The sequence below is a fragment of the Arachis hypogaea genome, chromosome 17 (assembly GCF_003086295.3).
Source record: "Arachis hypogaea cultivar Tifrunner chromosome 17, arahy.Tifrunner.gnm2.J5K5, whole genome shotgun sequence".
NCBI classification, from domain to species: Eukaryota; Viridiplantae; Streptophyta; class Magnoliopsida; order Fabales; family Fabaceae; genus Arachis; species Arachis hypogaea.
Window position 1 is genome coordinate 36,126,670 of NC_092052.1, and position 16,005 is coordinate 36,142,674.

Below are 16,005 nucleotides of genomic sequence, written 5' to 3' on the forward strand. Positions count from 1 at the left end.
GCCTTGGGAATGTCAGAGGCAATCTTAGAACACCGATACTCAAATTACAAAACTTAAAGACTTAAGATAGAAACCATAAACAGGGGTAGTTATCTACGGTTCTTAAGGTTCTAACTCAATCTTAACTTAATCCCTCAAATTACAATCCATTGGCTGTCTCATAAAACTCTAACTCTACAATTCACCTTCTACCTCCTCCAACCCTCCAAATTCACCAGTGCACAGACAAACAATACAAGTAAAGGCAAACACAATTAGAGTACAAGTAATGCAAGTAGCAAGTATAACAATTAGGCATACTAATTCACATAGGCACTCCCAATTAAGGCATATACAAGCAAATCAAAGATATACACATGATGCATGCCTGTCCTACGGCTGATGAGTCTCATCTGTCGGTTGCAAAGCCAACCCGACATATCCTGGTAGCTAACCATTGGACAGAACACGAAACACGGAGCAAGTGGGACAATGCCGCAACACTTGCATCTTACTCGTCAGAACTAGAAAATGGATTAATACAGACAGATTTACAGACAGATTTAGTCTTTATTACAGATGGATTTTTAGTTACCGACGAATTTTGTCTCTCTGTAAAGTCCCGTCGGAAATTATTTACCGACAGATTTTTTTCCGTCAGAAAATTACAGATGGATTTTTACAAGTCACCGACGGATTTTCCCTCTGTAAATTTTCTATCCATTTCCCAAAGGCGACGAACTTTCCGACGGATTTTTCGTCTGTAATTTGAATCTTGGAAAACCATCTTACACTCTGATTACAGACAAAAAATCCGTCTATAAATCCATCGGTAAGGTAAAATATTTTATTTTTAGATTTTTCAATTACAAAAATAAACCTGTTTCATACAAAATAAATATAAATTTAATAAATACAATTTTTTTTATCTATTTTGTATTCGAATATTTATAATATTTCAAAAAATAAATAAATTCATCGTATTATCAAACTAAAAGAAAAGTACTATAAACAAGCAAGTTAATATAATTCAAAACATAAACAAAGTGTATTAATACATCAACTATAATATTAAGCAACAACCATACATCAAAGTGTGATGACATCAACTATAATTCATCACAAACAAATATTTAATTAAAAGAGCATGTAATCAAATCTTATGGAATAAGAAATCTCTTAGCATGTATATTTGCCAAGCCAAGCCAAGCTAAACAAATTGCTAGATGTTTTTAGTGCCAGCATGTAATGCATTTGGTTTTTCTCAGTTGAACTATTAGAGAAGAATAATTTATATTTCTCATCATCCACTGCTTTCTGTTGCCTTAGTTCTCTTTCTAAGCCATAGGCAAGAGAATCATCAACTTGAACTCAAGATGAAACAGAGTTGATCCTGTCAACGGCCGCAAAAGCTCCTCGGAGACCTCCAAAGGTATTAACCAGTCCTTGAACCTAAATGATATAATATCAGACAGTCAAGTAAAGATCAAGAGATAAGATGAAATAAATAACAAGTCACAACTTAATACGGATTTAGTCTTTATTACAGACGGATTTTTGGTTACCGACGAAATTACCAACGGATTTTGTCCTTCTGTAAAAGCCCCGTCGGAAATTATTTACCGACGGATTTTTTTTCCGTCGGAAAATTACCGATGGATTTTTACGATTTACCGACAGATTTTCCCTCTGTAAATTCTCCCTCCATTTCTTGACGGCGAAAAACTTATAGACGGATTTTCCGTCTGTAATTACAGGCGGATTTTCAGACGGATTTTTCGTTTGTAATTACAGACGGATTTTTCGACGGATTTTTCGTCTGTAATTACAGACGAATTTTTAGACGGATTTTCCGTCTGTAATTTAAGCTTTGGAAAATCATGATTACAGACAGAAAATCCGTCTGTAAATCTGTCTGTAAGGTAAAATAGAATTTTTTTTTACTTTTTCTAATTACAAAATAAACTTATTTTCATACAAAATAAATATAAATTTAATACAAATTTTTATCTAATTTATATTTGAATATTTATAATATTTCAAAACATAAACAAATTCATCGTATTATCAAAGTAAAAGAAAAGTATTATAAACAAGCAAGTCAATATAATTCAAAATATAAACAAAATGTATTGATCATCAACTATAATTCCTAGTATATTGTTCAACCATACTAAAACTATCAGCTATAGTCTTCAATGTCATCTTCATCCTTATCATCATCATAGCCCTCATCCGAAGACATTGAGGGTGGTGGCGGTGGTAGTGGAACTGCACTAGAACTACTTGACGCTCTAACTTGAAATTCTGATGCAGGAAAAGTTCTAAAATTTGATCAATGATTTTCAATTCATAAAAAGATGGGAATAATGAACATACTTGGAAATTATCCTTAACCAAAATGTATGGAGCACTAAAATTATGTAAAATTACTCAGTAAGTCCTTGTAGTTTCACCAAAATTCAATTGTTAAACTATCTATTATCTCTGAGCTTTCACAAGTTTACACTTACTAACTCAAAATACAAGCTAATGCTCACACAGTCTTTTATAATAAATTTGTACTAGTTTAACTAAGATCTAAAAAGATCAGTGATCCTATCAAAGAAAATATACATGCTAACAACGCTTGCAGGGAGAAAATGCAAAATCCACATCTGAGCAAGCATAAAATAAATAAATAAATCCACATCTAAGCCAGATAAAATAATCCACCAACAAAATCAACACAAAACACCGAAAGGCACTAAAAGCCTGAAGAATAGAGGCAGCTCCATATTTGATTTATTATGCAAAATATCACACTTACCAGTGCAGAAAGATAAGGCAGTGACAAAACCACCAGCAATCTTCGGTGAAATTTTCACGCATGACTCATTTTCTGCATGTCTGCTTCAGCTAAAACGAAGAAAACACCCCGTCAGAGACCGTAGAAATAAGATAATGAGCAGCATAGAGTTCTCAATGGGAAGCACAGGCATTAATGGCGTTAAAAGTTAAACAGCCAATATACACACTCAAAGCTAATAATTATACTCTTAAAGCACTAACAGGTTTGTCTAATCAAGAATCTTAAAGCTAATAATTATACTCTTAAAGCTAATAATTTGTGCATTGATGAGTCCAGAAAACGAGTCCAGAGTGCTTAATAAACTATTCTGATCTAAATTTCAAACCAAACTGTAAGAAAGAGATTAAAAACAACAAGAAAGAATATGAAGCTTCCTAAATTTCAGAAAAGGGACAAGAAAAAAATTCCAGTGGTGCTTTAAACATACAAATTAAGAAGAATATATGTAAAGAACAATATAAGCTAAAACAATACAAGCTAAAAATGATTACCCTATTAAAAATCAATATCATCATTAAAGTCTGCAACATCATCATCATCATTTTTATTAGCCCCAGAACTAGAGCCAATGGACAATTCAACAATGCGGTCCTCTCCAAATGGAGACTTAAGACTGATAGGAGGCTCGGTGTCAGAAATCCTAGAAGGATTACTCTCATCTGCTTGATAAGCTACATCATTCTCTTCCTCATCCTCCTCTACATGTACATGATTGATTTCAATTCGACCTCTTGGTTTAGTGTTTACAACAACATGCCACATAGACTTGCAATTTCCAGGATAAGGTAAGAAGTAAACTTGTTTAGCTTTTTGGGCGACAATGAAAGGATCATAGTGGCGATATCTTTTACTATGGTTGACTTCAGTTATTTTGTATTCATTATGAATACGTGTTCCATTTGGACGACTTGGATCATACCATTGACATTTGAACAAAACAACTCGATTAGAGTCACTACCAGTGTATTCAAGCTCGAGTATATCTTCTAATACTCCAAACCAATCACTTTTCCCGTTGCCTATATCACCTTTAACAGACACACCGGTGTTATCAGTTTTTCTTCCTTTTGACCTTGCAAGGGTATGAAATGTATATCCATTTACTTTATAAATTGGATAACTTGTTGCTTTGTTTGAAGGACCCCAAGAAAGTGATTGCAAACCCGGATCAACAATTTCATTGCATTGATTTTGAACCTAGTTAGAAACATGCAACAAGTTATTTAATAGAAGTGATATGTGATGCAAATCTTTAGTTAGAAACTTTTAAAATAAATGATACAAATTTATGCACTTACATATGATGCAAACCAAGGGGGAAATCGGTCATCGCTTTCTCCAGGACAAGTTTCTTTCCAAAACCTTGATGAAAGTAGGACTAGAGTTTATAAGCTATGGGATTCATTAGTAGAGCTAGTGTAATTAACTGTTTAATAAAAGATCTGGGCACTTACATATAGAAAGGGCTAACTTTGCTTTCATTGAGTAGAATATGCAAATGAGCTGCGGCCTTGTCTCGTTCATCTAACCAATGATCTTTAGCTTTTCCAACCTTGCGACCAGGTCTATTAAATATTGATAAAGAGGCTTTAATTGTGTCTCCGCCGTCATCATTTCTTCCCACACGGGTTCGCCTCGATAAGATATGTGGTTCAAAGTAGAAAGAAACAAAACTTGAAGTCTCTTTTGCCAAGAAAGCCTCACAAATCGAACCTTCAACCCTTGCTCTATTTTTCACTGTTCGCTTGAAAGCTCCTATCACCCATTCAAACGGATACATCCACCTATATTGGACAGGTCCACACACACGTGCCTCATATGCTAGATAAATTGGCAAATGCTCCATCACATTAAAGAATCCCGGGGGAAATATCCTTTCTAACTTGCAAAGGATAATGGGAATATTTTACTCCATAACCTCTAAATCATGAACCTTGAGAGTGGTTGAGCACAAGTCTTTGAAAAACTGGCTTAACTCGGTAAGAGGCTTCCATATATTTGTAGGTAGTTCTCTGAATGCAGTTGGAAGCAAGCACTGCATAAAAATGTGACAATCATGGCTCTTCATACCAATAAACCTCCCCTGGGAAAGACTTACACATCTAGCAAGGTTAGATGCATAACCATCTGGAAATCTAAGTTGTTGCACCCACCTATACACGTCTTGTTGTTGTTCAGAAGTTAAAGTATAAGCTGCCTTAGGTTTGGACCAACAATTATCACCGACATGCCGCAAATGTAAATCTGGACGCTTGCATAATTCAGCCAGGTCTAACCTAGCCTTTTCATTGTCTTTAGTTCTATCAGTGTCCATAACAGTATTCATTATGTTATCAAGCACATTCTTCTCTATGTGCATTACATCAAGACAGTGACGGACCAGGTTATCCTTCCAATAAGGTAACTCCCAAAACACACTTTGCTTAGTCCAATTGTGAGTAATACCATACTCTCGCGATTTGATCCACTTTCCATTATCTGATATCTTCTCGAGTCCTTTAATCCTTTGCCAAATCTCCAAACCACTTAATCTGGTAGGAGCCTCTTCACTTTCTATTTTATTCTTCCTAAAGTCATTCTTATTGCGCCTATAAGGGTGGTTTATCGGCAAAAACCTCCGATGACAATCAAACCATGATGCCTTGCCTCCATGTGATAGTGTAAAAGACTTGGTATCCTCCATGCAAATAGGACATGACAATCTTCCTTGTGTCATCCACCCAGACAACATCCCATAAGCTGGAAAATCATTGATAGTCCACATCAATGCTGCCTTTAAGACGAAATTCTTCTTTTCTACAATATCATATGTCAAAACACCAGGATTCCACAACTCATTTAATTCATCAATCAAGGGTCCCAAGAATACATCAATGTTGGCTTTAGGGTTATTAGGACCAGGTATTAAGCAAGTCAAGAACAAATAGGGATCTTTCATACACATTCCAGGAGGTAAATTGTATGGAATAACAATTACGGGCCAACAAGAATAAGGCTTGCTAAATTGGATATTTGGGGTAAACCCATCAGAGCAAAGATCTAACCTAATATTTCTAGACTCCAAAGCAAAATCAAAGTGGATACGGTCAAAGCCTTTCCATGCCTCCCCATGTGATGGATGGGTCATCACGCCATCATCCCGTTGGTTTTTTATATGCCACGTCATGTGCGGAGCTGAACTCATTGACGCGTAAAGCCTTCGAAGTCTAGGGATTAAGGGTAAGTAGTGCATCCGTTTGACAGGAACTCTCTTGGACTTACAACTACCATCGGAAATAGGCTTGAATCTAGGTGCTTCACAAAACTTGCACCTAGTTAGAGCAGCATCGTCTTTTTGATACAACATGCAATTGTTTGAGCAACAATCTATTTTGATTGCCTTCAATCCAAGTTTTTGCACTAACTTCTTAGCCTCATAGTAATCCCTAGGTATGGCACTACCCTCAGGAGAAATTTCCCTAATTAAGGTGGCCCACTGCTTAAATGACTCCTGTGATTGGTTTTCCTCGGCCTTAATGCATAGCATTCTAACAGCTATCGATAGTTGAGAGTGCACACAACCTTCCCACAAAGGTTTTTGAGCTGCCTCAAGAAGATCAAAAAAGTTTTTAGCCTCTACATGAGGATCTTCTGGACCAGCAGAATCGAAAACCATTTCATGATACCTTCTGGAGTTGTTTTCCTAGCTAATGTCATACATATCACATTCTTCCACATTTGCACCACTTCCTGAACCACCTTCCCCACAATTATTGAATCCCGTCTGATTAATCCCTATGTCGTCAATCTCTCCATGTTCTGTCCAAATCCAATAATTTGGCATAAACCCCTTTTCCCACAAATGCATCTTAATAATGTTCAGCTCTTTATAATTTGTGCATCTACACTTAACGCATGGACATCTACACTTTCCTTCCGACTTCACAACATCTAACTTACTAATTATTTCTATAAACTCCTCAACCTTGTCATAAAACTCAGGTTTAATACCCCCTCTTGTTGGATTCAACCTATCATACATCCACACTCGATGGTGCCAAGACATTTCTTACGAATTCGATATTTTTAGTACCTATAAATCATCCAACACAAGCAACATTTCATCTATCATATAACATCCTATCAATATTTAATCCTATTAATATTTAATCCTATCAATATTTAATCATATTCAATGCAATACAAGCAACAACACAACACAAGTACTATTTCATTTATCATACAATACCCTAGAAATCAATGAAATTTATAACACAATAATTGCACTAACCTTAACTCCAAGCAAAAAGTTGAAGGGATTAGACCAAAAATCTCTGAGCAAACACAAATATGAGAACACAAAATGTTAGATGGACTTGATAACAGGGTAGCACCTGAAACAGGGTAGCGAATATACATTAATTTATGTAGTGAAGGAAGAAGAAATATATATGTAGGAAAGAGATATATATGTAGTGAAGGGAGAAGAGATTTAATTATATCTATGCAGAAAACCCATCTCACTTTGGGTGTTTGGCTTTGTGTTTCAATTGTATAAACTAAGTTCTGCCTATCAGCTGAGTAAATTTGAGGATATAATTTCTTAAATATTAATGAACCAAAATTTTTAACATAAATATCAATAAGTTAATATATTTTCTACTATTTCAGTTTTGTTGATTGTTCCAACAAGATTGCAAATAAAAGTTTTTCTTTTTTTATTTTACAGATAGTGGCTACAAAATTAGGAGGCTGCAAAATTAAAGAATAATACATAAAATAATAAATATTTGTATTTTTATGTAAAGTAGTAAATATATAATTTTTTTATTTATTTAAAAAGAAGGCAACTATGACACCAACGTAATTTTATATAAAATTAATAAATTAAAATAATAATGATGATATGATGAAACATGAAAGTAGAGAGTGAAGATGTGTTAAAAGCTTTTTTATGTGCTGAGGTCAGGGGCGTGTGTGGTCCTTAATTTTTGCTTCTTTTCCTTCTCCAATTTGCTATGTCAAAACCCTTTGCTTCTACAATTCATTGTTTCTTAATCACTAATACAACCATTTATAAATAAAAACTACCATTAAGTAAAGCTAATTATATGTAAATCACACACTCAATAGCACTATTACATCATCTACATAGAAAAAGGGTTATGAAGATAGATCCAATGCAAGCAATGAAGCAACAAAACTTGAACATGTTCAGCCAATCAGAGCTTGATATCTTCATGGTAACTAACAATAAATATATGCAAAAAAGTTATCAGTTCTGTTATAACTATCCTAACTTCTTATCTCTGTAACAAACTATACAAAGAAAATGGATTAAGCAAATAGAGAATTTTAAGACTTCCTTCAACAAGCAAGCAACCATATTGTTTATAACTACTTACTTCTGAGTCCTGCAAGTATTATCACTGAGTCCACTGATTTTGAACTCAAGATTATTAACCTTGATTCTGAGGTTTTTCAGCACACTTTTTGCCTGAAAGTAAACAAAAAGAAAGCATCACAGTTCAATAAACATAAAAATCAGAACCTTGTTACAATTAAAATAAAGATAGCAATATCACCTTGGTCCAATCAATAAAATCTGGATGTTTCACATTCTGATTCTCACAAAGGAAGTCCAGTACAGGGCCAGGCTTTACAACCATAGTAGTTGACACATCTTTAAAAGAAGATAAGAATAAATGGTGTCAATTCAAAAACACAAGGAAAACAGAATTTTCCATGCATGTACCTTTAAAATCTTACCAAGATAAGAAGGAGTGATGGGTAGTACATAACATACTATCTTTGTGAAGAATGAATGGACACTTACAGCCAAGGACCAGAGGGACAAAGACACAACATCACCAAATTATTTGAAAAGGATTCATCTGATTGAGGGAAATGGACACTTACAGCCGAGGAATCTTCCAAGTGAGGGAGAGCTAACAGCTTCAACAAGTGCAGAAGACAACTTCGAGAATCGGATGGTTGATCTTACAAGCTATATAGTGGAATCTTCTACTAGTATTAGTGGCTCAAAAGATGGATCGACAACATCAGAATCAACTTGTGACTATGTCAACCCTGCCAAATATATATATATATATATATATATATATATATATATATATATATATATAGGCACATCAGCGTTGAGAGACACAAAGCCATGGCTCATTCTTTGAATCCAAAGCAAGCTCAACCTATAGAGGCCCCAAATCACAGAATAAGTTCTAATCTAGCATAAACTTAAAAATTAAACAGCAGGTGCAAAGAGTGTTTCTCAAGCCATCACATGTCCACATTTGCTATTAATTATCTATAATTATTTCATTAAAAATTGAAACATCTAAAAGCTTAATTATTAAAAGGGTTATAATTATAAAATGTTCCAATTTTCTGACCTGATATATATTGTGTTAGTCTATTATGTGTTCTATTTCATCAATGAAAAGTTATCACAGTACATAGTGGAGCCATATCTATATCCTTACTTTGTAAGATAGTGATGATGAAATAAATACATGCTCAATAATTATATGACCCACCCACATTAGTGGCATTACTACCCTATATGCAAAATATGTGTGACATACATTACCCTTTTAAGATTTTGAAATTAAAGATATATAACACACCCGTTTAGCCTTAACAAGAATCCAAAGCCAATGTTCATCAAAAAACATGAAAAGAAAAGAATCCAAAGCCATATAATGAGAGCTAATGAATGATTAGAGGGGGTGTGTTTATTAAAAAATAAATTAAAAAAAATCACCTTTTTAATATTTGTAAAAATTTAATGAAATTACCAACTCTTAAAACAAAAATTAAATCATTTTTCAGTATTTTTGAAAAAATAGAATGATTTCTGATTAAACTAAAATTGATTTTCAACTTTTTTCTAAGAGTTTTTCATCAATATTTCACAATTGTTATACTGCCAGTTCATCAACTCTAACTACTTGTTTCTCCAACTTAAACTACAAACTCTGACAAGCTTTATTTTCAATATATGTTTCAAATTATTCAGTATCACTAGAAAGAGTTTTATCCAACTAATATCATTAACTAAAGTTTGTCTGGACAATTCATAGAAATAAAAAATAAAAAGAAAAAATTAATAGTTAAAAGAAGCAGAGATGAATGAAAGAGTTTGAAGTACCTTATAACATTTGCTCTTTGTAGTTAATTGTGTTGGAAGAAAGAAGTGTTGTGAAGCTTTGAAAAAACTGAAGATTTAGTAGTAGTAGCAAATGAATAAGGTAAAGCCATGATTAGTTTATGCAGAGTTATCTTTATTTTCTTCTAAGAACAAAAGGAGTAATTGAAGGGCAGGACAATCTGTTTGGGAGCAAATTAGATATTTGTATGGTTCATATTTGAGAAAGCCACTCAAAAGATAACATAAAAGAATAAAATATTGAAAAATATACGATTACTCTTTTTTTATATGATATATTTGTATAAATTTATTAAAAAATAATATTTTCAAAATAAAAATGATAATATTCATTCTTAACAAACGTAGATATACATGTATAATCCCCTGTTGTCACACTGGAAACTGCAGAAATTGATATTTGATGGATCCTCAAATTGATATTTAAAAGACACAAAAACCATGAAACCATATAAGCACACATAAACACACCTAAGCATGATCAAAATGAACAGCAAAACCCAGCTAGGCATTTTGTGATTCACTCAGTAATAAGCATACATATACTCCAAATCCAACACTGGAGAAAAAGGAGCTGTTCACAATATTATGGTGAAATGGGCAGAGCTAATTGAAGAAAATGTGTGACACTTGAGATTAAATGAATGAAACAGGACATGTGTGGACTTATTAATAAAATTAACAGATCCTCTATTTCTCCATTGCCAATTATTTATTCTTTCACACTGTAAGTACTTCAAACCAGTATCAGTCACACTGTTGTAACTTGTAATGATAATTAATATAATGAACTTTTGATCAATTATTTAAATATTTTTCATTAAAGAGAATATGAAATCATTCAAGCCAAGCAAGCCTTTTCATTATAATGATAACATTTGAAAGCCAACTTGCATGCAACAGGAAACAACTTATTAAGAGCATGCTGAGGAAAAACCCAGAACATAGAGCATGCTGAGATTCATCCGATTAAGGGAAATGGACACTTACAACCGAGGAATCTTCCAAGTGAGGGAGAGCTAACAGTTTCAACAAGTGCAGAAGACAACCTCGAGAACCGGATGGTTGATCTTACAACATCAGAATCAACAACCTCGAGAGAGTAACGAGCAAAAGAAGCGTCAGCTGAAGAAAAATACAAAATACAAACGAATAGAAAAGTTAGGGTTTGCGATCTACCAGTTGCGCGAAGGGAATCTGACAAAGAAAGCGCTGATCTGGAACGAAAAGAAGCTCGGAATCCGATGGCAACGGATCTTCTACGGTGGCGGTGGAGGCTGTGTCTGTGTAGCGGCTGCGGTGGCTGCGCCGCTGAGGGACTGCGAGGCTGTGGGGGTTGCGGGGAGCTGCGAGGGCTGATGCGGGGGCTGCGTGGCTGCAGTGACGGCAGAGACTGCGGTGGCTGTGGGCGGCGGGGTGCAGGGCGAAGTTGGCGAGTGAATGGAGTGAATGGCAAGTGAATGGTGTGAATGGCGAGTGAATGGGTTAGTCTTCAACTAGGGTTTTCAATGTTTCTGATGGATTTCATTTAAATTACAGACGGATTTTCCGTCTGTAATAATTTTATAAAACGCGCATCTTGTCTACTTAATTACAGACGGAAAATCCGTCTGTAACCATTCCACGGAAAAAAAAAATTAATTTTTCCGACGGAATTATAGACGGATTCTCTTTTCCGTCTGTAATTTATGCTAATCTATTTTTTTTGTTTTTTGACAAAAAAATCACTCTGAAATTCCGTCTGTATTTCAGTGGGATAAAATCCGTCAGAAATATCCGTTTGTAATAACTAATTTTCTAGTAGTGCAACTTAAAAATATTATTTTAATGGTTGAACTTGTTGCAAAAGAAACAGTGAGAGAGAAATATAAATGGAAAAATAGAAATTTTGAACAGATTAGAACTGCTTACCGCCTTAACTTTGTTCCCTCTAAGACAATATAATGAAATCAAAGAGATATAAATAGCAACCCTGGTCATAGATTCATTAAATGATTTGAAAGTACCAAGCTTTATCCCACTTGACAGGAAAGACAGAACCTGTAAAGAACTAATAATTAGAGGTGTCAAGCCTTTCACAAAAAAACCTATTCGTTCTTGAATAATCTTACCTGTTTAGCAAATGTAAACATCTGCCGCTTTTCACCACCAAAAGATCTTACCTGTAATAATTTATTTTACTGTTATCAACTGTCTATTACAAATACAACACTTTACAATGCACAAAGTTACTATAAATTTGAAGTATAAACCATGGAGAACTCAGTGTTCGAATAGCAGAAAATGTTTCTGATACACAATCAGCTATTGATGCCTGGGCCAACCTATGTGCTTTGAAAATAGGAAATGTTGATCTCTTGTAGACAGCTTCAGAGAACTAAAAGAATCAGCAGAAGAAAACACAAATTGACAAGCAACATGACTCAAAATTTCTATATATGATACTTTTATATTAATGTATTTCTAATTCAAGCTACAAGAACAAAGAAACGGGTTGAATATGCCCACACTTAATAATAATAAATCACAATAGTCTTAGATAATAATTAAAAAAAAGAATAAAAGGATGATGAAGATCAGAAGATAGAGATATGGATATACATACAGGAGTGTGGAGTCTCTAATGGATCCATTGAGATGAGCATGCAACTCCACCTTTGGCACTTTCTTGGTATTGATATCAAAACATGCAACTCTGATTTTTTAGATGAAAATTAAACATGAGAAGAAGTGGTACTTTCTTGGTATTGATATCAAAATCATCTTCAGTGTTATCTTTAAAAAACAAAACTCTTTCTTTCTCTTTCTTTTTTAAACCAGGAGGAAAAAAGAGGAAAGCTCTTTAAGATCGACTACGCAGTAGGCCTTTAATATCGAAATCAAAGTAATTACTAGGGAAGACTTCACAATAAACCCTATATTTTAATATCTTTTAATTCAAATCAGATAAAGCATCTCATACTTTATCCAACAATAGAGTAAACTCTCCACTGAGAAAAAAGAGGCATGAACCTAAGCTTTAAAATTAACTAGTATTACTCAGTCATCATTTTCAATTTGACGTAAAATTATCTATCAATCTGCCACCAGTGCCCACAGGTTAAAGTGAATCCCGCAATCCCTCAAATAAACTAACTCACCCACAAGTTCAACTCACAAATCATAATAACAACAATATACAATTTAAATCACAGAAATGTGGAAATAATATTTAAATTTTTTTAATATTAAATTAAATGTCTTTTTCCTATCTTATTGGATTGCACCCAAAAGTCCAAATTATTGTCAACATCCACGTCATATTTCTGACATTATTTTATTATTTTAATTTCAATCTTGGGCTTCTATTTTGAAGAAACTTTCGTTCATGGACCCCCCTCTTATGGCGGCCACCAATACTTGTGTACAAAAACAAAAAAAGTGCCAAATTTTCTTTTTCAAAAGATTAAGAAAAGTGTGGCCAAATCAATTCTGAGTCACCTAACTCAAGTTGTTTAGTTGGACTTGTTCTTTCTCCTTCACCTGCCAATATATATATATATATATATATATATATATATATATATATATATATATATATATAATATAATTTGTTATTGTCGCTAAATAGAATAAATTATAAATTAATATACCTTATTTTCAATCTATTAAGACTTTCAAGTCTCCATACTTGAATTCTTTAATACCATCTGTTATGCTCTCTCTATGTCATATACCTTTCAATCATTTTCATGTAATTATGGGCTTTTTTATTTAAACAGAGTAAGATATAGTGCATGAGCGATTTTATTTAAATAACAATATACAATCTCTTCTTTATTACCAAATTAAATACCGACCAAAAAAAAGGTAAAGACTAAAGAACTAATAAAGATGCATGGGAAGTACACCCATTTTTTATGTTTTTTGTACGTTATCCATGTGAAGTTGGTAAAGAGAAGCTAAGTGCAATTTAGGTTTCTTTATTTTGTCTTCAGAATGATTAACATATCTGAAAAAGGTTGGGTGTTATGTCATTTATGTGGGTCATATATATATATATATATATATATATATATATATATATATATATATATATATATATATATATATATATATATATATATATAGAGCCCTGCTCATCACCCTTTCTAATTATATGTTTGTGGCATAGTTTCTTTTATAGATTGAATCATGGCACAACAATATAAGTTTCTGGCATGATCATCACCAAGCTAAGATGACATTTAAGAAAGTAAATTTTGGTTTCAATCATGGTCTTATCATTGTACACAAGTGGCACTTGTTTATTGAGAAGCAAGAATTAGGGAGAAATGTTACCTCCACTCTCTTATTCAGGATGTCAAGATCACCGCGATTATTGTCAGTTAAAGCACAGTGTCGTACAAGATACTCAATGAACAACTCTCCAGATGAACCAACCAAGTAACAATGTGAAGCCATAACCACAATTAACTACAAGAAAAGAAGGAAGGCAAGAAAAACCAAAAGAAAGTGAAGGGTAAGAAACTGTGTTAGTTCAGAAGTAAATTACATGAACATGGTTCATAATGGATTACCTAAGAAAGTGCTTTCCGAACACCTAAACTCGGCTCCTCTAGCAAGGACTTTACAGCTTCAACAAGTAGAGGTATTTTACTATGCCAAGCTTCAAATAACCTTCAAATAAGAATTGTAGGTCAGTTTACACAAGATAATAACACGAGATGCACTGGCTTGTGCCTCTGCCATGAACTCATCATAAGATGCCTGTACATAGACCTCGTTACAATTCTTAACAGTTTTTTTCCAAATCACAGATCAAATAACGTTAGTCAAAGAGGTGAAAACCTTCATTGCCTCATGGCTTTCAGTGATCCATTCGAAAAACTTCTTGTACTCCTGTTCTGCTTAATCCATCATTTGGTGGCATGCTTGAGTCTGCATCTAAAATTTCAAAATAAAAACAGCAATGTGATTAATAATTAGCCTAAAGATCTATCACAAACTCTCAAAAATTTGTCACAGGTTTACCATTCTTTGATCAAATATGCCAGAGTATCTAACTGTTCTCTCAATTTCTGCTTATACTGGTTCCGAATGTTCTAGCTAGCACCAATGTAAGCATTCTAATTCCATATTAATCTGTTTAACTTCTAAGAATATGTGAATAACATCAAAGAGCTCACTGTTCTGGTGGAGATCAAGACGAATTAGACGTGAAAGGCCTCCAATGCTGTCTGGTATGCCATTCAACAAGTTTTTTGCTGCAGTAGTGATAAGAATGGAAACAATTGGTGAGTTGACATGTAGGAATAGAAATAATAAATTGAAAGCAAAGCAGCATATGTGTGTATTTAGAGAAGAAAACCCCTACATGCATTGAATTCAGTAAGCATGGTCCATGATGAAAAGAGATTTTCAGATATCTCTGTTAACTTGTTTCCCTGGAGACAAAAAAGAGGTTATAATGAAGGCACTGGTTAATAAAACCTTAACCTCTCAAAATTTTTGTTGTCATTTAATACACCAAATTTTTTATACTAGTGCCTACCTCCATATTTAGCTTGGACAATTTGGAACAATTTGCTAAATCTTCTGGCAAGCTTGCAATAAGATTGTTTGATCCCTGGAAAGAAGAGTATCATAAACTCCATGTCATCAAAGAAGATGTGGATGCCAAAATTTCACTAACTTTGTTCAATTATCTAATAGTTGAGAATAATTTTCGGGCAATATTATACACAGGAAATGATAGCTCAGATCAAAATTCAAATAAAGCATCCACTCTTATAAGATTATTTAGTTATGGCAAATGAACCAAGCATTGAAAACACAAAACAGTATTTTATTAAGGGAATTAGGGAAACATAGCATTTTTTGTTCAGGGTGGCCACCTTGAAGAATCAATGGAAATAACTAATTATTATTACAATTTATTTGTTTATTAGCATAAATCATGACATGGAGTTGTGGGGACAAACCTTATGGAAGTTGAATATCAAGTCCAGTTCACAAACCTGTAACTGGT

General features: G+C 33.7%; 1 protein-coding gene across 2 annotated transcripts; it reads right to left on the bottom strand.

The window, feature by feature from the left end:
- Positions 1-3,219: 3,219 nt before the first annotated feature.
- On the bottom strand, positions 3,220-15,665 carry LOC114925680 (uncharacterized). Of its 2 annotated transcripts, XM_072222739.1 has the most exons (16): positions 15,529-15,665; positions 15,352-15,421; positions 15,009-15,241; positions 14,826-14,921; positions 14,555-14,654; positions 14,316-14,450; positions 12,601-12,690; positions 12,107-12,157; positions 11,175-12,035; positions 10,986-11,088; positions 9,978-10,044; positions 8,579-9,018; positions 8,395-8,492; positions 8,215-8,306; positions 7,101-7,143; positions 3,223-4,027 (listed from the first exon to the last, which is right to left on the bottom strand). In XM_072222739.1, the coding sequence occupies exons 13-16, from the start codon at positions 8,476-8,478 to the stop codon at positions 3,326-3,328; spliced, it is 921 nt and encodes a 306-aa protein (XP_072078840.1). In that variant the 5' UTR covers positions 8,479-8,492; positions 8,579-9,018; positions 9,978-10,044; positions 10,986-11,088; positions 11,175-12,035; positions 12,107-12,157; positions 12,601-12,690; positions 14,316-14,450; positions 14,555-14,654; positions 14,826-14,921; positions 15,009-15,241; positions 15,352-15,421; positions 15,529-15,665; the 3' UTR covers positions 3,223-3,325. The 2 variants fall into 2 exon arrangements, with proteins under 2 accessions (XP_072078839.1, XP_072078840.1); XM_072222738.1 differs by lacking the exons at positions 7,101-7,143; positions 8,215-8,306; positions 8,395-8,492; ... (10 more) ...; positions 15,352-15,421; positions 15,529-15,665 and adding exons at positions 4,129-4,192; positions 4,285-4,676 and having other exon boundaries at positions 3,220-4,027.
- Between the last annotated feature and the right edge of the window lie 340 nt (positions 15,666-16,005).

What these genes read in the sequence shown, in the direction of transcription:
- LOC114925680 (XM_072222738.1), bottom strand. Translation starts at nt 4,676, where the DNA reads ATGGAGCATTTGCCAATTTATCTAGCATATGAGGCACGTGTGTGTGGA. An exon ending in AAAGTTAGCCCTTTCTATAT is followed by an intron (nt 4,193 to 4,284) that starts GTAAGTGCCCAG and finishes ACTTTCATCAAG; the next exon opens with GTTTTGGAAAGAAACTTGTC. An exon ending in CCCCTTGGTTTGCATCATAT is followed by an intron (nt 4,028 to 4,128) that starts GTAAGTGCATAA and finishes GTTTCTAACTAG; the next exon opens with GTTCAAAATCAATGCAATGA.